This window comes from Gobio gobio (assembly GCF_949357685.1).
Source record: "Gobio gobio genome assembly, chromosome: 3".
NCBI lineage: Eukaryota > Metazoa > Chordata > Actinopteri > Cypriniformes > Gobionidae > Gobio > Gobio gobio.
The window spans coordinates 41368969-41393225 of NC_137099.1; the positions used below are offsets into that span (position 1 = coordinate 41368969).

At 38.1% G+C, this 24257-nt stretch overlaps 1 protein-coding gene across 4 annotated transcripts in view; it reads right to left on the reverse strand.

Annotated features, from left to right (window-relative positions):
- Positions 1-24257, reverse strand: part of gpm6ab (glycoprotein M6Ab) — an 82926-nt gene that overhangs the window by 52527 nt on the left and 6142 nt on the right. The window contains exon 1 of one of the 4 annotated variants that reach the window (XM_079812222.1): positions 5432-5961. The exons of the other annotated variants lie outside the window; for them this stretch is intronic. Within the exon in view, the coding sequence (XP_079668348.1) occupies positions 5432-5468 (37 nt within the window). The 5' untranslated portion in view covers positions 5469-5961. Of the gene's footprint in view, positions 1-5431; positions 5962-24257 lie in introns of those variants that run through there. 4 annotated transcript variants of the gene reach the window in all.

Sequence of the window (24257 nt, forward strand, 5' to 3'; positions counted from 1 at the left end):
GCTGACATCTTTGCATTTTATATGAGCGGAGGGGGCGTGGTTTATCGAGGCACGAGCAGGCACGAGTCTGCCAGAGAGACGGATGGACCGGAGTTCACTTCACATCAGTTCTCAGCATGTCTGAACTGTTTTAGTTACAGCATATACTTTAGGTTATTAGTCTATTTCTAGTCGGAGGGGCTGTCACTCATGTCAGAAAGTTAGTAACTTTAGTAAATTATGGATCAGCGCTGACTGGAGACGCGAACCGTTTAGAACGATTCAGTCCGATTTGGTGAACTGATTCGGTTCACTAAAAAGAACTGGTTCAAAAGAAAGATCGTTCGCGAACCGGACATCACTAATGTATCAGAGACTGAGCTCAGCGATTGCTAACAAAGTTATTTATAGTAACTACTGAGTTATGAGAGCGCTGTCAGTCAGCGCGAGTTTATTGTGTTTGTATCTGAGAGTTCTGAATAAACAGTCACACCGAGTCCGTCTCTTCATCATTATTCTACCAACTTTGTAACACATGCAAAGTACCATTACAGCTGTCGAGATGAACGAGTTAAAAGTAAGTGTTGATAATAGCATTATTTTTAAAATAAAATAAACGCGTCAGTGACGCGCATTGAGTACACAGCGCAAACAAAGACACAACAGCAGTAATCGGATGTAATCCAGTTTATTGTGGGGCTAGGCTGGCTAGCCCGGATATGCTCAAGCTTACCCCCCTTCTGCTTAATCTCACGCCGCGTTTGGTGCCTCCGCTGTGGGCCAGATGCAGTACTGTGGGTCGGGGATGTTGAAGGCCGAGCTTCGGCGTGTGTGAGGTTTATCTCTGCTGATGTTGAGCAGAAACTCATGACTGTATGCACATTTTAGAACCGATAGACGCGACGAGGACGTACAAAAACACTGACTCACAAGATATAAAACACGAAAACACCGTTCTGTCTGGAGAGAGAGAAGCCGCATTGTGTGCACGAATAATAAATAATTAGCTACACATCAGAAATCACTGATCACAGATCAGAAGGAACTGAAAAAAGACTTCTGTTTTCATTTGTACATCCAAACACTGAGAAACTGCCAGCGTTCACTCGTTCACAAGCAATGATGCAATGATCTCTCGACGAGCGTTTGCATGGGCGTGCCAGATTCTCTGGGCGGAGGAAAGGGAGGAAACCGTGCCTGCTTGGACGTCAAACCAGGAGACTTCAGGATTGGCTAGTCTGGCCTGTCATTTTCTCAAAGGCAGAGAAAGACAGCCACAACTCGGTTTTACACCGATCAACATTTCTATCCACTTGGGGACAATATTCAGGCTAGGGGAACTCATATTAATGTTGAAAAACCTCATAAAATGAAAATTTCATGCCATGGGACCTTTAAACTGCCAGAAGATGCTTTTTTTACTATCCCCTTCATTTTTATGACCACCTTACAATGCTCTCTTTCTTACACACTAAACTACAATGAAAGTATGTACACTCATGTAGCTGTAATTATCACGAAAAAAAAATTATTGACAGCTTTATGAAGTACCTGAAATAACAATGCCATTGGCATGACTTCATGTAAAAAAAGAGGTTTGACAGTATAAAAATAGAGTAGAGACAGATGGCAGAAAATTGCCCAGCAGGCTGAGACCACATTTTCTCAGAATCTTCTCTGAACAATCCCAGAACCCTTTTACATCACTTGCATTATTCATGAGCAGGGTATTCTTTGTTTTTTGTTTTTTTTAAGTATGCTCGTGTTATTTGATGGCACTGACATAAAATCCCACATGCAGGTCAAACACCACAAGAGCAGTCACAGCATTAGCTTCTGATGGAGAGCGTGCGTGTTTGGCTTGCTTAGTACAAATCCCCAAAAAGTGTGTCCTTGCTGACATTTAAACATTTAAACGGCAAGCATCTCACAAATTAACTAACCCTAGTAACTAACCCAAATTTGAAAAATACAGAGGAAAGTTTTCGATTAATTTTCCTAGCATTTTATGATAAAAAAAAAAAAACATTTATTAATTTCCATGACTTTTCCAGGGTTGGAAATCTTGATATATATAAATTATCCATGCCTGCATGATTAATTCACATTTCTAACTAAACCTGTAAAATCGATAAAGCTGAATAAAAGCTGTCATACAAATACTTGGCATCTTTTATGTTGTAAGCAGTGACTGTCATGCTTGTTGAAAACAGCTTTGGGACACTCTGACAAAGCAGTGGCTTATTAACGAACACTCATTATATGTTCATCAAAACCATTTAATTGCATTTCACACATACTGAAATGGATGTTGTGTCAGTTTAATAGCTTTAAGGCAAGATGCACACTGCTGGGTTGCTTCAAGTAAAGAATATTATGTCACAACAAGACACTATTTATTAATTCTTGTTACAGTTTTTTGAGTGCCCTGAAAATGAAATGTATAGTATACAATAATAATCAAAAAAGCTTTCATAAGTTTGACGCAATTATCCAACAGGAGCACAATTCAATGAAACATGAAATGTTTACACTGAAACAGCGCAGGACATCAATCAAAGGGTTTCTAGCCCAGAGGACATCATTGATCAAGAGCCAGGAAGCAGCGACATATTTTGAATGAGCACACAGAGCTATCATATTTTTGAAGATATGTGGCAAGGAAAATGCAACAAAAGAAGCAAAAGATCAATAGTACACAGAGAATCTCATTCTGAATCCTACTTCAAAGTCCCTTTTTCTGTCACTGACTGATTATCTTTCTGAAAGTGAAAACAAATCTTCAGTTCTATGACATCATGTCTTTAAAAAAAACTCAAGCAAGCGCATTTTTAAATACTCAGTGTCTGCATATTTTATGTTTTTAGGAGTATCCCCTCAGAATCGGCTGTCTTGTCTGTGGTAATATGAACAGACACTCTGGTTTAAATACACAACCTGGATTATTTAAAGCAATGAACCTTGGGCCATCAATGAGAAATATCGAAATCAGGAAATTCTCTCAAAACTGCATTCAAAAGCCATATTTATATCATAACAGGCAGCTATCGGAGGTCCTGTTCTGACTGACACTGTGACCTATTCACTATGACCTAATGAAACATGATTTCTCCAATATGCTGCTTTACAACAATGCCTAAATAATGTTAGTAAGCATATGAATCCACAAATCAAAGTGCAGAGAATCGATTTCTCTTCTACATTAGAGTCTATGCAGTTAACGAGAGTGTTTGAATGATGGCTGCGGATAAAGAACGAGGCAACCCCGAGTATTTAATTTCGCTATGCACTGTAGCATATCCCAAGAGCAAGATCAATACGGTTTCTATCCAAAAACTGCCTGCAGGTCAAGCCGAGGCTTAATCTATGCACTCAAGGGAGAGTAATTACTTTTTTTGATTTACAATTTTAAGAAGTTTTGTATCCAATACCAACGATGCAGTGGTTCTAATTATATACTACAGTGGCATAATTCTACATTTCAATGAAAATCATATTGTGGCCATTGTTTCAGTCTCAACAAATCATGCACACGCATACAGTTCAGACACAACAACTCATAATTATATCCATTGAAAGTGCATGGCCTGTGATGGTAGCTTATCCGCATGCTGATCCACTTATGGACACTAAAGATGAGAATTAATCCACGGCACTCTGCCATCTGCTGAAGATGAATGATTTATCTATCTTAACCGCCACAACCAGCTAGTTTTCATGTGACGTGCCTGTGTTATAATCAAACTGTTCACATCAGCTTTGATAGTTTGTCTAATGAAATCTTAATATCCACAGCCAGGTCTATTCCTCCCATTTCCTTTGCATGTCCCTTCTCTCTTGCCACCCCAGTAACTACTTCAACACACTAATTATTAAATGATATCTTTATTCCCAGTGAGAACAAGACATTAAGAAGGAAGAGACCATCAGCAATGAGGACTGGAAATTCATTCACACAGAGAGAGAGAGAGAGAGAGAGAGAGAGAGAGAGAGAGAGAGAGAGAGAGAGAGAGAGAGAGAGAGAGAGAGAGAGAGAGAGAGAGAGAGAGAGAGCTGGACTGGGTCTGAGAGACTCCCTCGCTGTCCGTCCCCATGGGCAGTCTTTAAACACTGTTATTGCGAAGTGGTTCCTCACATGAGTGAAGTGGAAATAATTGATTTTTACAGGAAACGCTGAAGGACTGCGCATCTGTTGAGCAGCTTCTGTAGGCTGTGTGTGTAAAGCATTTCATTGTGGGTGTTCACATTGACAGCCAAGACCAGCATCAGCAGAAAACAACGCACATTTTATATAAAGTCTATGTGAATTGAATTCAAACTCTCTCATATTAAGCCTTACGCAACCTAAATTCTTTAGGCATTTTGAGCAACAGCTGGTCATAATTTGTTTTCTCAGGCGGGGGTATGCAGTACGGGTTAAAAAGAGATAATTTTGCTTGCTCAAGTGCCGTCCTGATTTCTTTTCTCTCTTGCCCCAGCCTCTCTCTCTCTCTCTCTCTCTCTCTCTCTCTCTCTCTCTCTCTCAATCAGAAGTGGGTCAGTTCTGGCAGGCAAGCAGTGCCGTTACTTAAAGAAGAGTTGCGGTTGCTCATAAGCACCATTTTGATGACACATATCCACTCATGTCATAGCAACCGGCCTTATTCTTTAAACTCCCCACAGCCCCACCTTATATTTGCCGCCCATTGTTTTTCAGCATGTCCAACTATAACAGAAAAATGAAAGAGTGGGCGTGTGAGTGGGAGAGACGTCGTGGGGGCATATTTAAGACTAACCAAACCATCTTCATCGGAAAAACCTGACACCTCCTCTCACCTGTACATAAATTCAGTGTATTTTTAATAAATCCAAATCAACATTCTTGCATGTTCTCATAACTCATTCTTAATGCATGCAACAGACGCCCTCTCCTCCCACATGCCTCCCAAGCCAAACACATCACAAAAGCTGCAGCTTTAAATCAGAAGAGTGACAATCGTATAAAGTAAACAGTTTAAGAGACAAAGGCAGTGAACAGCCACACTAATCTAATCTGACCCGAGTACTGTTTTGTAATGGCTGCATTGTGGTGATAACCAGAGCAGCCCAATGATGGAAAGAAAGAATGAGCGGGAAGAAGAAAAGAGAGCGGCGACAAACCCTCGTTATCCATTAATACAATCACAAAAAGCATGACACAAATGAGCGCACTGACAATGGCCATTCCCATAGACTGACCAGTGCACTTGAAACCACACCAGCATCAATTAACAGAACCACTGATCTTTATCAACATCACTGCAAATTGTGCTGCAGCCTTTAAAAATACAAGCACTGGTTCTGAAGGCTGTCATAAAAGTATCCAGTGGTAGTCACCATCAATAGTCTTAACACGTACGCATTAACACAAAGACAAGCGCGCATGATGTAAAAGGAGGAGATGGAAGGGAAAGCAATTTAATTAACACAATACCTTTCTGTGTCTGTCCTTCTTCCATGTTCTCTTCCATTGTGGTTTAAAGCGCGATTATAGAAGTGGGTAAAATGTAACAATGCCTAGAGTGGAAGTCAAGTGGATGGACGTCTGTGCGCGCGGTGGTGAGATTGAGCGCGTGTGTGTGGAAGAGCGCGAGCGGGTGTGCGTGCGTGCGTGCGTGAGGTGGCTCGGTAAGGGACTTGCTCAGGTCCGCTGCTCCTCTTCTCGACCGCAGATATCACTCAACACGATCTTCAGCTGTCTCTCTCAAACGATGCCCATTGCCAAAGAAAATCGGAATTTTATTTTTTCAACATTTCTTTTCGCTGGCTTCACAATAGAGACGCAGAGCGTGATTATCTTTATCTTTATCTTTATGACACTTTAAACATTGGTAATGTATGTGTTTTGAACAACTGAGCTCTATTCTAGCGCTGAAGTAAAATGCACCGCATTGAAAACAACTACCCGCACTAACAGATGGATGGGTGTATCCTAGTAACCAGCGGGGCCCCCCTCCCTTCGTCAAGAAGACTCCAACACACACACACACACACACACACACACACACACACACACACACACACACACACACACACACACACCTCACCGTGCTCCCTCTGTCATCCTGTGGACAGAAGTGCGTGTTTATTTGACTTCATTAGTATATTTTGACTTGATGGGCTCAAACTATAAAGGCTGCAGCTTTGCACAGCAAGCCAGTATTTTGTCTTTGTACCCCACGACATCAAGAAAGCTCATGCCTTCATTGATACTTTTTTTTAATTATTATTATTATTATACTTAATTTCAACACTGATAATGCCCATTGTTACAATTAGTAACACAATGGTCCGTCATTAATAGGTAAATATGCAGGATGTAATGCAGGACTAATGAGTACTACATTAATACTTCAGCTACTACTATTAACTAACATAGAAACAAGCTTAACTAATCAGTAAGTAATATCAAATTTAGGACTAAGATAGTTCCTTATTAGGTAATCAATAATTACTGATAGGTAATTATGACAAATTATAAAGAATTAATAATGAATTACTAATCACAACATTAATGTGAGCAATTTTTTTTCTCAACTTGGTCATACAATGCATTACTAATTATGTAAGTGTTACCGAGTCAATATGCAGGAACTAGTGACCTGCATTATTTTAAATCTCTTTAACATAATGGTCCAGATCACTCGTAGTTCTTGAAGATTGTCCTTCTTCACTCTGAATAAAGTCACAAAATGCATCACTAATTATTCTAGTCACTCTTCAAGTACTAGTGATCTGGACCATTATTTAGTTGTTTTTCACTTTAAAATAATGGTCCAGATCACAAGTAGTTCCTGCAGAGTGACTAGTAACACTTGAGTAATTAGTGATGCATTTTATGTCTTTATTCCGAGTAAAAAAGATGACTGATACTCAATAATGTTCTTTATAATTTGTCAGTTAATAGTTATTAATGAGGCTAATCTCATTAGTTAAGCTTGTTTCTATATTAGTTAATAGTAGTAGCTGAAGTGTTAATGTAGTACTACTCATTAGTCCTGCATTACTTCATGCATTGTTACTTATTAATGAAGGACCATTATTCTAAAGTGTTAACCAATATTATGTTGTTTTACATGAGACAACTTTATCTGCCATCTATTTTTTTAAGGCAGCGGCTATTTGCACTAAGTGCAAATTATTTGCACTAAGTGCAAATTATTTGCACTAAGTGCAAATAGCTGTATATGCTATACAGTATACTAAGTGAAAATAGTGATATATTCTATTTACACCACGTAAAAGTAGCAGTTCTTTGCAATAAGTGTAAATAGTAATTACATGCAATTTATAATTTATTTTGACAGATACATAGTATTTCCCCTTCAGTATTGTTGTACATTAAAGGTGAACTATGTAAGATTTTTGCAGTAAAATATCCAAAAACCACTAGGCCAGTGTTATATATTTTGTTCAGTTGAGTAGGCTACTTAGAATATTCCAAATGTTTCCAACTATTTGTAAATTGTGAGAAATTGCTATTTTAACCAAGGAACCGGGACGTGTGAGCTATGCGTTTGAGGGAGTCGCCTGTAGATTGCGTCATATCTGCGTTACCCTCGGTTTCCGGTTTTATTTAGCAGAAATGCTGTACTCTCACTGCAGTGTGAACAAGTGTCATAGCAGCCACAGAGTGAACGTCATAACTTCCTTTTCAACACACTCAGATACATCTAATACGATAAACAGAGTTGCGTTACATCATACTCATGACTGGAAAAGAGGAAGTGACGCCGGTGACCGTGTCATAATAAAAGTCCCGCCGGCGACTATGCCATAATAACAGTCCCGCTCTTCAATCGCTCCTGCGGCCTTGCTCAGCTCCACAACACTCGGTCCTGCTCTGCTTCATACTACAGTAATTTTAATAATCGCATCCATGAACATGATTTCTGCCCGAATCCTATCCTGACTCTTTTCCACCGGCTGTGAGGTGAAGACCACATGTCCCAAGATTCTGTGCTCAAACGTGGCGTCATCAAACTACGCCTTTGTTTTGAACAGGCGACCTCTAGTGGACGGAAAAGTTACATAGTGTAGCTTTAACATGACGCAATAATAACAGAGTGTAAATTATAATATTTATTAAAATTATGAAATGGATGCCGCCTTAATGGGACAATAAAAGCCCTCCCTAAACCTAACCCTAACCCTACCTAATAAATGCTTTTGTTATTATTATATATTATATATTATATTATTATTATGTTATTATTTGTATATATATACAGGTGTAGACGGAAGATGTATATAACATGAATCTAGCTGATTGATTATCACAGCAGCAAATATGTTATGTTAATCACAATGATGAAAATGTATTTAAAATGTCCCATATGTACTAGTCATGACATGTCAGGACAGCAGTGGGCTTTCGATGTCACCTCCAGCTGTTCTGATCAGTGTCGATGACACTCACACTATAAAAGCTTGAAAACTGAACAATTGTTGACACAATGCTGCCAACAGCTCTGAGAACCTATAGCAACAAGAAAGAGCTCTGGGTGGAAATAAAGCAACAGGGCCCACCCATAAAGAAAATAATTGGGAACCTCAAGCAATGACACTAAATGTTCAGTTATGCTTTTTTAATCTTGAAGACTATAATGTTGCATTCACCCTTTCCACTTTAAGTCAGCACAATGCATGCATGCAAGATTATAAATGTGGTTATTTTATTACATAAATACATAGTGCTTTATTATTCAATTTCCATTAACAGTTTCTTTAAGTGGCATTCAATTTCCAACACATTTGATTTGACTTGCAGATGTTTATGTGTGCCGTGTTATACTTAACTGTGTGCATTACTTCCCTCATAGTTCCACCACTGTTGACCACCACTGTTCTACTTTACCTCACAACCAGCCATTTGCTTACTGATTGGCTGAAATGTTTACACGGTACACTCTAAAAAAAAAGTCTCGTAATCATAAGGGAACCTTTTTTAGTGCTATATAGCACCAATTTTGGTGCTTCAGTGGTTCTTCAGAGGTGCTATATAGCACCTTAGTCAAAGAACCGGTGAAGAACCTCTGAAGAACCGGTGAAGAACCTCTGAAGAACCGGTGAAGAACCTCTGAAGAACCGCTTAAGAACCACTGAAGCACCAAAAATGGTGCTATATAGTACTAAAAAAGGTTCCCCTATGATTACGAGCCAAGAACTATTTTTGGTGTCATATAGAACCTTTTTTTTTTTAGAGTGTATGAATCACACATTTCAATCTCATAGCATGACAAGGCATTCCTGTGAGAATGTGCCTGCATGGCTAATGCTTTAGATGTGGTATTGTTTGAGAACTGAGCGTTTTTGAATGCTATATATGCCATTATAAGAACTTCAATTTATTGATGTATGCAAAGCATCCGAAAAAAAATGTGATTTATTTAAAATACAGTGTGGCGAGCAGCGAGGCTGAGGGACCGTGAGACACGAGGTCGAAGCGGCACGCAGCTGGCGCTCATTATCACTAATGACCGCGGCCTCATCCCGCTCTCATGGTCCCTCAGCCTCGCTGCTCGCCACATACAGTAATCATTTTTAAAGAAACATATGCATTGTGATTGTAATATGTCTCTTTTAAAAACTAGAACAGTTCAAAGTTAACACATGATGTTATAGGAGAGTCAAAAAAGGATGCCAGGCAAGTCATTAACATGGACTGTGATATGCTGCCAGCTAGCTTGTGTTATAAGGAGATTAGCTGAAATGCCTTATTATAAAATAATTTCTCCAAACTGCAGTCAGTGCTGAGAATCAAATAGATGTACTCTGTGTGTAATTCTCTGAACTTAATTGGGCTTTCCTTCTCTGTCAAAGCTCAATAAAGTGATACATTATCTTTGGTTAAAACACTGGCCTACAAAGAAAACAATATCTCTGTTAAATCAAAATCAGTCCTAAGTAACGATTAGGTTTATTTGACAAAAAAAGACATTCAATAGATGTCATGTATGTTCTTGTTTAGGTGCAATAACCACTGATAATGCATCACCACATCTGCAATTACTGCATTGATTACATGTAGAGATTGACTTTCTTCAGGAAGATCGCTATGATGTACTGCTATCACCGGCTGTTGGTCTAAATGCCACAGCATGCAATGAGATTGATGTAGAGAGACCTTCCTACAGTTATTCCATTCTCTGAGCTCCAATGCATTACATGTGCATATATCTTCCAAACAAACACGTTTACAATTTCCATATTTTGGTAAATACATTTTGTTGAGTTCCTCGCAAATAAAGATGTCCCCTGCGTGAAAGCATGTTTTTATAATAGGCACAAATTGTATTAAAAATAAAATATCTTAAACTTCAAAACTAGTATTCAAACTCCTTATTCAGCGATTTTCAGGATTGATTTAGCAAAAACTGCAGCAGCAAGTTCTTCCCAGGTATATTTCAACTAGCTTCTTTGAACATCTGAATTTGGTCTCCTGCTGCTGAACAGAATCTCCACAGCATGAGGTTCACTGTAGGTGTAGTTTGTTGTTGTTAAAAAGCTCTCCCATCCCTGCAAAGGACCTCTCCATCTTTGACAGTAATTGGGTTCTTGGTCCCCAAAATGACCAAAACCTTGCTGATTTGAATCAATACAAAAGTGAACTGCAGTAAAGCTGTGGGAATGGGGTTTTAAAAACTTCCCGTGCTTGACATTTGAGGCCACTTTTTACTTCTGGAAACTTTAATGTCATGATTTTATATAGACAGGTGAGTGCCTTTTTAATTTTTACAACCAGATAAATGTCATAGGTGTAAAACAACACGCTATGCATTGGAGCTCAAATGATGTGAAATTAATCAAATCAAATGAATCAAAACATTTTAATTACAGGATATGCTGAATAATTCAAATGCAAGTATCAAAAGGACAAGTGGCTTCTGGTGTGTTTTTATTGGCATGCATATTCACATTACAAATACTGTTCGCTGAATGTATATCAACAGTGATTTTCACACCACTTCTACAACATATCATCTGTATCTGCTACACCAGCACAACAGAGTTGGTTGAAATGTAATGTAAAGAGATTTCACACCACATCTTTATCTGATTGCTCACTACACTATAAGTGCAGAGCAAATAGGATGAAATGTTAACCTGCATAGAGTCTTGCTAGAAGCACCAGTATCCAATCAGAACACCTCTGACAGTGAGGAAGTGACAGAATTGAGCCTGCAAATTTATTATAAAGAGCAGAACAGTCATTGCTGCATCCTAAATCGCATACTTTCCTACTATATACAGTGGGGCAAAAAAGTATTTAGTCAGCCACCAATTGTGCAAGTTCTCCCACTTAAAAAGATGTGAGAGGTCTGTAATTTTCATCATAGGTACACTTCAACTATGAGAGACAGAATGAGAAAAAAAATCCAGAAAATCACATTGTCTGATTTTAAAATAATTTATTTGCAAATGATGGTGGAAAATAAGCATTTGGTCACCTACAAAAAAGCAAGATTTCTGACTCTCACAGACCTGTAACTTCTTCTTTAAGAGGCTCCTCTATCCTCCACTCGTTACCTGTATTAATGGCACCTGTTTGAACTCGTTATCAGTATAAAAGACACCTGTCCACAACCTCAAACAGTCCTCAAAACTCCAAACTCCCCTATGGCCAAGACCAAAGAGCTGTCAAAGGACACCAGAAACAAAATTGTAGACCTGCGCCAGGTTGGGGAAGACTGAATCTGCAATAGGTAAGTGGCTTGGTTTGAAGAAATCAACTGTGGGAGCAATTATTAGAAAATGGAAGACATACAAGACCACTGATAATCTCCCTTGATCTGGGGCTTCACGCAAGATCTCACCCTGTGGGGTCAAAATGATCACAAGAATGGTGAGCAAAAATCCCAGAACCACACGGGGGGACCTAGTGAATGACCTGCAGAGAGCTGGGACCAAAGTAACAAAGTCACTACTATCAGTAACACACTACGCCACCAGGGACTCAAATCCTGTACTGCCAGATGTGTCCCCCTGCTTAAACCAGTACATGTCCGGGCCCGTCTGAAGTTTGCTAGAGAGCATTTGGATGATCCATAAGAGGATTGGGAGAATGTCATATGGTACGATGAAACCAAAATAGAACTTTTTGGTAAAAACTCAACTTGTCGTGTTTGGAGGAGAAAGAATGCTGAGTTGCATCCAAAGAACATCATACATACTGTGAAGCATGGGGGTGGAGACATCATGCTTTGGGGCTGTTTTTCTGCAAAGGGACCAGGACGACTGATCCGTGTAAAGGAAAGAATGAATGGGGCCATGTATCGTGAGATTTTGAGTAAACACCTCCTTCCATCAGCAAGGGCACTGAAGATGAAACGTGGCTAGGTCTTTCAGCATGACAATGATCCCAAACACACCGCCCGGGCAACGAAGGAGTGGCTTCGTAAGAAGCATTTCAAGGTCCTGGAGTGGCCTAGCCAGTCTCCAGATCTCAACCCCATAGAAAATCTTTGGAGGGAGTTGAAAATCCGTGTTGCCCAGCGACAGCCCCAAAACATCACTGCTCTAGAGGAGATCTGCATGGAGGAATGGGCCAAACTACCAGCAACAGTATGTAAAAACCTTGTGGAGACTTACAGAAAACGTTTGACCTCTGTCATTGCCAACAAAGGGTATATAACAAAGTATTGAGATTAACTTTTGTTATTGACCAAATACTTATTTTCCACCATAATTTGCAAATAAATTCTTTAAAAATCAGGATTTCTGGATTTTTTTCTCTCTTTCTGTCTCTCATAGTTGAAGTGTACCTATGATGAAAATTACAGGCCTCTCTCATCTTTTTAAGTGGGAGAACTTGCACAATTGGTGGCTGACTAAATACTTTTTTGCCCCATTGTAGCAGGTGAAAAACAGTATGTCTGTATTCACAGTACTCATAAAAGATTAAAGGCAAAAATACCCGGATGACCTACTTCCTCCAGCGAGAGTCTAAAATCTGCATATGATGGACACTTTACTATCCCATGAGGCCACGAGAGAGGATTTATGAATGGCAGTGAAGTGATGCAACTGACACTGGGAGGTCACATGATAATTACAACATAGCGAATGTAGTATGTCCAGATTACATTCACACTACACACATTCATAATATTTAGAATGTACTTTTTTAGCTGGCGTGAAGTAATTTCTTATTCAAAATAAGTACCTACTCAAGAGAGTATGTGATTTTGGATGCAGACATTGTGTGATATCCAGTCCAAGATATGGAGGAAGGGTAGGAATGCCTACTGCCTGATATTTTGTCTATCAACATTCTGATAAGAGAGTCATTTCGCAATTAAAACGAACAAAAACAAAGGATTACTCACTAAGAGCTGAGCCAAATGGACTAAGTACTGGGTTAGAAGAATAGATTTACATCCTAGATACAATGCACTTATCTCTAAATGCTTTTTAATTACTGCTTGAATGACTATAGGCAGAAATTAATGAGATGACCTGCTTCCATAGTTTAGATTCCTCTGACAGATGCTAACTAAATGATATATAGTTTGTGTCACATTGTGTAGTTGCACAGAAGCGCACAACAATAGAGAATCCAAAAATAAACAATCTTTATTAAATCACCACAGAACACTGGAAAAGAAACACAACCACGTTAAACTCAGACAATGCTGGATAAAGAACTAGGGAGAACTCAGGGCTTATATATAAACATGGCAATCAATGTAGAAATAGAACAGGCGTGGGGCAACTAATTAAATTCATAGAAACAAAATAGTGGCGGGAAAATGAGAACAAAGAAATCAGGATATAGAATTAAACAAAACAGAGTTTCTTTCTCTGTTGGCGTGTGAGTGAAAAGTTGTGCTTTCTGCCTTGGCCACCAATTAATCAAACCAAAGCTCAAAGAAAGAATGATCTGCACTTTCTACAAGTATTCAGTTGTATAATGCAATTTTGCTGCCTGTTTCACTGTATCAAACAAAATCACTGCTTTCAAATATGTGAAATTTGGTGCTTATTATTAAGTAAATCTCAAATTTGCAATATAACATTAAAAATAATAAAATTGCTATATTATAAAATAAATATTTTTTATATTATAAAAGCGCTTATATTTGAATTTGAATTTTATATTTATATATTTTTATTTACAACTAACTTTTGTCTTCCTTTTTATTTTACTCTATCCTCCCTACTATGATAGAGAGCATGAATGTATATGACTCAAACCACAGAATCAAATTAATTAGACTCACTACACACTGGACAAGATAGACCGTAATTACTCTCATTTGGCAACACAAATCAAATTTGACCATACTTCAATCAATTAGTCAAGTGTGCATAATAAACTTTAATGACATATTTCTGCTGTGATTGATTTTGAGTGAAAACGAGAGAGTGAGAGAGAGAGAGAGTGAGAGAGAGGGAGAGAGAGAGAGAGAGGGGAGAGGAGGATCATGTTAGACACTAATCGGTTTTAATATGCCAAAGATTCCCAAATGTCTTCTTTTGTCGATTTCGTTTCAGAAAGGCCAAGAATGTAGTCTGCAATGAGGGAAGAATGATTGTCAACATTTAGATGAAATATATGGATGTGATCTTGCCTTCATATTTAAAACGTATATACACATTTCATATTTCTACACACATACAGTCATTAAGTTCTGAATAACCAAGAATTTTCCAGGAAGATGGTGCCCAAAACTCATCCCCACTCTCTCTCTCCTGCGTTGTTCAACATTCTGCACGCCTGCGAGGATTCCCTTGATACTTACAATAGCATGAAGAAAACAGGATTGAATACCCATTCATACCCCCCTCATCCTTAAATACCTTCACTTCATCTCAAATTTCAGAGGTGCAGATGCCAACTGGCTTTACACAAAGACAGTTTATTGAATTGCATGATGGGAGGAGCCATAAAAACTGCATGCGTGTCATGATGTTGATCCTGTTCCCAACACATCGCCTAGAGGAGAGGACTAAATGGATGTTTAATGCTGCAATAAATGTGTCGATCATTCATGCTGACTGCCATCTATTGATTTTCCCCTGGATGAGCTCATAGATACACCGGTAATTATTTAATGTTACGCCGATGCTCTTTAGCACACATAGAGTAAAACTGTTTATCCAGTATTAAACTAGTTATCGTGCAAGTGATTCGCTGACTAAAACATAACTGATCATGTCACAGATTCTGTGTTTGAATATGTGGTAAAGGCTAAATGTGACTCTCAAGATGGTTAATTCTCCTTACATGCCTTAGAATTGAGGACAATGGCATCACTGATGTGCCTGTGGTGTCATAGTGTATAGTCACATGGAATGAAAGAAGCCCATTCTATTGATGACCTATTTCAACACACTATACACAAATCGTTTAAGCCGCAGACTTGCTTTAAAAGAGCTCTTCTGAGGACTGTATTTGCCACATGGCATTCCCATTATGCTGCATTCCAATGATGAGTAGGTACTTTTCCACCACAGACACAAACACACACATTTAGTACATTATGGCTAGCCTAGATGGTGATGGTTTTAGGTTGACATCAAATTCTACTGTGCGCTGATGATATGAAGAGTGTCTAAACATCCTATTGTCTTCCTTTCAATGAGTTCCTAAAAGGGCTGTTTTTTTTTTTCAAGTTGATTTTCCAGAATTAACTCGATCTCAAGAGAAAATGTAAGTATTTTATGAGGTGGCATTGGCGTGAGAATTTGTGGATCCACCTATAAAAAGGTCCACCCCAACACCTGTCAGTAGGGTATAAGCAGATTGTATGAAAACGTATGATTGAAATTGTACGAATTCATACAAATTAGCAACTAATTCAGCAAAATGTAAGTTACAAATTGCCTTTAGGTTGTGTTGGAACTTCAGAGCTTTTAAATGTAATTTTCTGTAATCAAACCTATAAAGGGGCTCTAACTGTTATGTTGCTGGACCAGCTGTTATGATGTCCATAATAATTCCACTACTAATGGCTCAGACTGTGTACTTCTGTCTTGATAATAAAGCCCTAAATGAGGTAGGTAATTTTGGCAGAGGTTAATGAGATTCGCCCTACATGTGAAATGTTATTTCCAAGCGGGAAAGACAGAACACACACAGCGTATACATAAAAATGCCAGTGATTCTTACAGGTTATGTACAAAATCTCAGACTGCTTTTTGTGAGAATGAGCATTTTGCAGTTTGATGTCACAGTAAAAACACACTTCGTGTCCAATTGATATTGCCTATGGCAGTTTATGATGCTCTAGGTAAGTCTACAGTTAATAAAGGAAAAGTAAATGAAGTCTTAAGTAATTATAACTGAGATTTTGACCTCGGATGAGTTATGAATAATGGAGTCACTAATTTAACAAACTGTAAAAATCACCTGAGAGCTTCTTCCACTTAGCGCCTTACCCTGACCTGAATACTGGGTGGACAGAGAAGTGTGTGATTGTATAAAGTAAATGTTTACATTGTGTCCATGAATGCATCTAATAGAAAAAGTCTCATATATGCTACATACAAAGGGGTATTGGTGTAGTGTTTGATTGCAGTGCCCGAAATCACCCCCTATTTCCTATACGGTGCACTATATTGGCTGTCAACCAATGTGTATTGTTATCAGAATTTAATTCCCTGTATATTTATACTCACAAAGTCATTAATTTAAAATATTTGTACTGATTCTGAAGTATAGCGAACCAAAATTATAAAGATATATGAAGACTTCAGATGCAAAAGCCTCTCAGTCCGTCTGACGTTTTTCTTTAAAGGGGTCATAGAATGACATTTTTGTACAAGTTAATATGATTCTTTAGTGTCTAAATGAAAAGTTTGTAATATACTTTAATTAAAAATTCTCATTAGTATTGTAAGAAAACACTAATTTTACCTGGTCAAAACCAACTCAGTTTTCAGCAAGTCATTTCAGTGTATGTGACTTTAAATGATAATGAGCTTTGCTCACCCCGCCCCCTCTGCTCTGTGGGGCGTTCGGTTCGACCCGACACAACACCACAACACACGTGGAGTGTTGCCTTGACAACATTTGAGGGTATATTTTCGAGAAATAATGGCAACGGGAGTCTCTGAGGACACATCTAAGCAACCTTATCATTTTGAACCGGAGTCGGACCAGGAACAGATGACGAACGTTTCTGAATGGTTGGTTAACGTCATGTCACTTTGATCTATCTTTGTACTGGCAGAGTAGTGTAGTTGCTATGTGTTTACTGATGTATACGTTAGTTCATTGACAGATTGATGTTATGTTATAAGATTTTTTTTTTACATTACTTCTTAATCAGTAACAGACACCGTTATAAACCATGTACAAAAGTAAGCTTAGTGTAGTGTTACCACGTTAACTTTATCACCCGAGTACACAGTTTGTAATAACAAACATAACGCGTTGTTCATTATAAACGTGGGATTATGAATTATATTGAGAACGTCATACACAGAAAGCATGCTGTAATGTAACTTACCCTGTAAACTTTAGCCTCATTCATCGTGAAGCGTGCAAGCGATTTGCAAAGATTAATATAAAGGTTAATAAAACACAACACCACAATCGCTTAGACGCCATTCTGCTGCAGCGTATCAACAATGGCGGACTGATGACAGCTCGCTTAGGGCGGGTCTGTGTTGAAACGCTGCTGTCAATCAACAATCGTAGGGGGGGGCGTCCACCGTGTAACGTCACACGGTCAGACGGCTCGATTTGAGACAGGGGAAAATATATAAGGATATTAAAAAAAAACACTGGATGTATTTTTATCATTATAGGATGGTTGTGTACAGGCACTGCCAACACACATTTCCGTATAATCAACTTGTAAAAGTGCATGTACCATTCTATGACCCCTTTAAAATAAGCATTTTTGTCAGGCTTCTATGTATAGGTTTCTACCTACCATAAGTACCGGTACTTCTGAATGGGCTGAGGCTGGGATTTAGTGGGTTTGAAGTGAAAGTATTTTATGAACGTATACTATATGCGGAGAGCATTCACTCAGTATTGTTATCTCATTTTTGACCAAAGTGGCTTTTAGAGGCTTTTGCATCTGAACTCTTCATATTAATTTAAAACTATTAACAATTGTACACAAAGGGATAGTTCACCCAAAAATGAAAATGATCCCATAATTTAGTCACTCTCAAGCCATCCTATGTGTATATGACCTTCTTTCAGACGAATACAAACAGAGTTATATAAAAAAAATGTCCTGGCTAATCCAAGCATTATATTGCCAGTGAATGGCAGATGCAAATTTGAAGCCACAAAAATAATAGTAAATAAAAGTAATGCATACGGCTCTGGGGGGTTAAATAAAGGCCTTATGAAGTGGGTTTGTGTAAGAAAAATATCCATATTTAAAACTTTATGAAGAAAATATCTAGCTTCTGGTGGACAACCTTCCGTATTCAACTTACATTACCGTATTCAACATCATCGCCCAATTATGCTTTTTTCGTAAGCTGAATAAAGAAGGCGGTCCGTCGGAAGCTAGATATTTTACTTTATAACAGGTTAATTATAGATATTTTTCGTACAAAAACCCAACGATTCGCTTCAGAAGGCCTTTATTAACCCCCGGAGCCTTGTGGATTACTTTTATAATGGATGGATACACTTTTTTGAGTTGCCATTCACTGCCATTATAAAACTTGGAAGAGCCAGGACATTTTTTAATATAACTCCGATTGTATTCGTTTGAAAGAAGAAATGTCATATACACCTAGGATTGATTGAGGGTGAGTAAATCATGGGTTAATTAAAATTTTTGGGTGAACTATCCCTTTAAATTCGGCATGAAACGGAGGTTGCGATTGTCTTATCTTGACTATTGTGCCATACATCCGAGTGAAATGGCTTCTGGAACGAGAAAAACCAATGTAGGGCCAATGTACAAAGCAAAATTGTAGGGCGGGACTTGAATTGATTGGATTGTAGGAAGTTGGGCATTCCTAACTAAATGGCAGTCAGTTGTGGAGGATATTTAGCTGAAACATATGTCATGAAGAGAACAGATGCCGTTTGGAGGAAGAGGGGAGATTCATTTTTTGATGAAAGATAATAAGGCCATATGAATTAAAAAATAACAATGATGATCAATTTTGATTTCATCTGTTAATCTGTTGGATTATCCATATTTGGTCCCCTTTAGGTAACGTATCTAGACTAGTAAAGTTATTGATGACATTATTACTGCTTTAGAGACAAATTATGATGTTATTTGCCTCATTAGTAGCCCTGCCTATGGTCATATCTGTTCTCTGGATGCTGCTCATCTTAGATGGGATTGACAGTTTAATTTATTCTTGTTGACAGCTGTTTTGGGATTAGTTAATTCATTATGAATATTACATACAAATATATTAAATCATGACAAACAGACAGTTTGATGAACTCTAGATTAACTGTGTCATCATGTCATCCCTGAAACCACAAAGTTCCTATTTTCATTCATTTCTTCTCTATATAGTCAATATATTGGAGTCCACTATAATGAATAGTGATTGAATAAATAGAAAATGTCAAATGCACACATTATCAGCTGTTCTGTTCTATTTGTATTATAAAAACTTGCTTTGTGTACTATGCTAGACTAACTGGGACTTGACACAGCGCTCTCATTTTTCACTTAAGTCACTTTGGAAAAAAGCATCTGCTAAATCATTACATGCACATGTACAGGGATTGGATATTAAAACTGAAACACCTGGTTTTAGACCACAATAATATATTAGTATGGTGTAGGACCAAGTTTTGCAGCCAATACAGCACCAATTTGTCTTGGGAATGACAGATACAAGTCCTGCACAGTGGCCAGAGGGATTTGAGCCATTCCTCTTCCAGAACAGTGGCCAAGTCACTAAGTGATGCTGATGGAGGAAAACGTTTTTTGACCTGGTCCCACAAAATATCACAAAGTGGATCAAAAATATTCAGATTTAGTGACTGTGCAGGTCATGGGAGATGTTCAACTTCACTTTCATGTTCATCAAAGCATTCTGTCACAAGTCTTGCTGTGTGTATTGGTGCATTTATACTGCTGATACATGGCACCCCCTTCAGGTACCAATGTTTGAACCATTAGGTGCACATGGGCCCTTCAGAATTGTTCGGTAATTCTTGGCACTGATGCACCCATCAAGCACAGTAGGGAAGTCTTCCTATTGTAGCCTAAACCCTCACTGATCCTGATCCACCCCTGTGCTTCACTCTGGGCAGCAACAGTGCGGGTGTTAAGCCTCTTTGGGGCTTCTACACTCCAAAAGTCCCACGGATATGGGAAAGAAAATGAAAGTGGACTTAGCAGGGAACAATACGTTTCACATTGTCCACAGCCCAAGATCTGCACTGTTGGCACCCACAAAATTGGCATTTGGCATTGGCACAAGTGACCCAAGATATGGCTATAGCAGAATATGAATATTGACTCTGTAGAACCATGAATATTGACAGGAAATAGGAGAGTTGAGGTGCACATTCAATTCTCCAGTGAGTTGGCCAGCTGTGGTTTTATGTTTTTTTGGATACAACCCGGGTTAGTACCTGGACATACCTTTCAGACAGCTTCTTCTTGCATCAACATTTACTCCTATTGGATGTGGTTCGCCCTTCGTGGTGGTATGCCGACATTACCCTAAATATCAAAGCTCTCAATACACCACAAAGATTTGCTGTCCTGGTCACAGATGAGCCAGTGAGATGCAAACCAGCAATTTGTCTTCTTTTGAACTCTGACATGTCTTCCATAATGTTGTGTGGATTGCAATATTTTATCTCTGTGCTACTGCTCTGCTAATTCAACCTTCACACTCTGCTCTTACTGATGGAATGTAAAATCAGTGAAGATTGGCCACCAGGCCACGCATATTAGGCGTGAAACCTCCAACACTATATTGGCCAATGTTTCAGTTTCATTGTCTAACCCCTGTAAATGTAAATGTTTTGAACACTATAAATTACCCTTAGCGTATCACTTGCTTATGACTTGCTCCAGTTTTAGCCTGTAACCATGGCAACAGACTGCTTCACAGATCTGCACTTTCTAGAGAGAGAGAGAGAGAGAGAGAGAGAGAGAGAGAGAGAGAGAGAGAGAGAGAGAAAGGTGGAAACGCATGCAAACAACGGAGTATCTGATTCCATCCCACAACCTTATTTAGTTGCCACAACAGATAAAATCTGTTCAATGTAAAATAAAATAAACAGTAGTGTTGTAGTCAAGACCACCTAATCCCAGACCAAGTCGAGACCAAGACTTTGAGGGGTTGAGACCAAGACAAGACCAAGACCAGACCAGCACTCGTTAAATTCATAAAGATCCACATTACGCAGATTCATAACGCTCCGAAGCTTCATGAAGCAGTGTTTTGAAATCGGCCATCACTATATAAGTCGTTATTTCGTTTTTTTGGCGCACCAAAAATATTCTCGTCATAAAAATATCTTAATTTGTGTTCCGAAGATGAACGGAGGTCTTATGTGTGTGGAACGGCATGAGGGTGAGTAAAAAATTACATTATTTTTATTTTTGGGTGAACAAACCCTTTAAGACCGGTCTCAAGACCAAGACCGATCTCAAAACTAATAAAAAGCCCAGGTGTTGAAATAATAGCATCACACACTCTCTCAACTTTAGATTTATATTTTTATTAAACTGCCCAGCAAAAATTAATTCTATAAATAATAGGTGGCCATTGGCCGGTACCATGCACAGATTGCATACCATGTCAAGACAGTGCCAACCAGTATAGATTATGCTATGTCGTTTATATCAAGATATATATTTGTGCTATTATGCAGGAACGTTGTCATTAACATTAATAACTCAATGAGAAGACAAAGAACCATAATGCCAAATTCAGATCACATATCCAAAATAAGTCAAGAAGAACGTGGTATTAATCAATGGTTTTAGGTTCAACATGAAGCAAAAGTGTGTTGTTTATGGTGCAAAGCAACAATGCAAATAATACAGAATCTGCATTAATAAAGAACAGTTGTTCTCATCCAGGGGGCCTCAAGATGACCTAAAATTATTATGAATTAAATTAAGGCCAAAACAAGCTAAACAAGTCAAATCAAGCTTAGTATTTGTTTATTTTTATAACAAATATTATAACAAATATATAACTTTCTCTAGTTATATCAAGCTCTAAAATATTGATGTTGAAAATAAAGAGAAAATCAAATACCTTTCATTTCATTCAATGAAAGGAAAATATATTAAGTCTATAATTGACTTAAGCAGATGTAAACATTAATTTTACACTAAAATTAACTTTATCATGATGTATACCATGACCTTTTTGCAAACGTGTACCATTATAAGATTCTGTTCAAACCACTCCCTAGGTGAGCTGTAAAGAGGAAAAATAACAATGGGTCAACAAAAGGATGCTAGCCCCCTCCATCTCTCTCTCACTTATCATGTTTGACCAGATCAGCCTTAAGAATAAAGATGGTTGTAAATTATCCCATTTGTTTCTAGTGTTTACCATGTTGTTATCTACGGCTGACACTGCATTGATCTGAAAAAACGGAGGGATATTGTAAAAGGCATGTCATGTATAAATCATACATGCACATAATGATGACACAAATCATGGCTTCTCTCAGTCAAAAGGCTCTAATGCTTCACTGACAGCGCAATGAGTGCATGAAAATACACTTGCACTCACATTTCACATCAATGGTTATGAATGGTTTCAAGAAAATGCTATAGCTGAATGTTTAAAAAGCCTCGTCTTTCATAAACTTCTTTGTATAGGTCAAAAGGATTCTTACAGAGCATAGCACAAATGTTCTTCACAGCACATCTGATTGCCAATGTATCATCTAAGCGAGTGGATCACCTTTCTCCACAACAATATTTGAAGGCCCCATGGCTTTTCCAGTTTTCATGATTTACTGGATACGGATTAAGGATTAGGAGATTTTTTTTTTTTGGATCTCAATGTCTACCCAATAAAAAGTTTTAGAGCTTGGTATAGCTAGAAAAATGTATTTTCAATATAGTTATAGTATTTTATTAGTTTACATTACTTTTCCAGATCTAAAAATCACACTTTTAAACGTAGGCTTCCTCATACATCCTGTGTATGAGAAAACAAACAAAACAGTTGTTTAGGAGGTGAATTAAAATAAGAAATATTTATTTGTTTTGCCCCATTGCATGTTTTGTCTTATCATTTGTAATAATTTTGAGGCCCTCTTGGAAGTTTGCTGAGGCCCCCTAGTGGGCCCCAGCCCCTTGGTTGAGAAGCACTGCTCTAAGTCTAAAATACCCCCTGTTCTCCAACACCATATTTGATTCACCAACTTATGCTAAGATTTTTCTGATATTGATATCAAAGCTGTTTGTTTTCAAACCTTTTTATTGATGAATTAAATATGGTTAGTTTATTTAATATTTTTTTTATTATTATTCCAGAAATTATGTTTTGTTCCAAGATCAGTTTGGTCTTTGTATCAGATACTGCAACAAATGACATGCAGGAAAAGTTCTGTACAAAGACATGTTTTGTTATATCATTCTGCTTGTAAGATGCCACATTCATGGTTCTCAGGTGGAGTAATTCCTATCCAAATTCAGTCAAGTGAATCATATGCATCACACAAGATACTGGAAACATTAGAAAGGGCAGATAAAAAAGCATGCCTTACCTGCTTATGAATCGTCTCAGCTTTAACTTAAGCAATAGATTGAACTACTGGGTAACTCTTTAGATTACGGCCCTGGCGTAAGTAAAGAGAATTTACAGAATAATTTTCTGTAATTATAGCAACTATAAAGTAAGTACGTGTAGGTATAAGGGAATAATATGTAATATTGGGGGAATAAAGGGGTAACTATAAGGAAAATGAACACATTATTTATACTGAAAGTATTTTTTAATTAAGGGGTAATTATCCGTGTAGTTACAGGGTAAGTATGAATCTGCGGGCTGTAAATTAAAGTGGTTCTTGTTCCCCTCTTGTTTCGTGTTACAGGGTAAATATGAATCTGTGGGCTGTAAATATTGTTATTTTTCTTACAAACACTTATCATTTCACTTCAGAAGATATTGATTCATCCATTGGGATCGTATGGATTACTGTAGTTATTGCTGTATGTGCTGTTTGATGCTTGAACTTTTAGGAACCCAAATGAGTTTTCATTAGCAGAGATTATTTATTTTTCTGTGTTCATATGAAGAAATAAAGTCGTATGTAGCCTACATCTCGGATGGCATGAGGGTGAAAGACGAGTAAACGGTTGTCACAATCACCAGTGAGA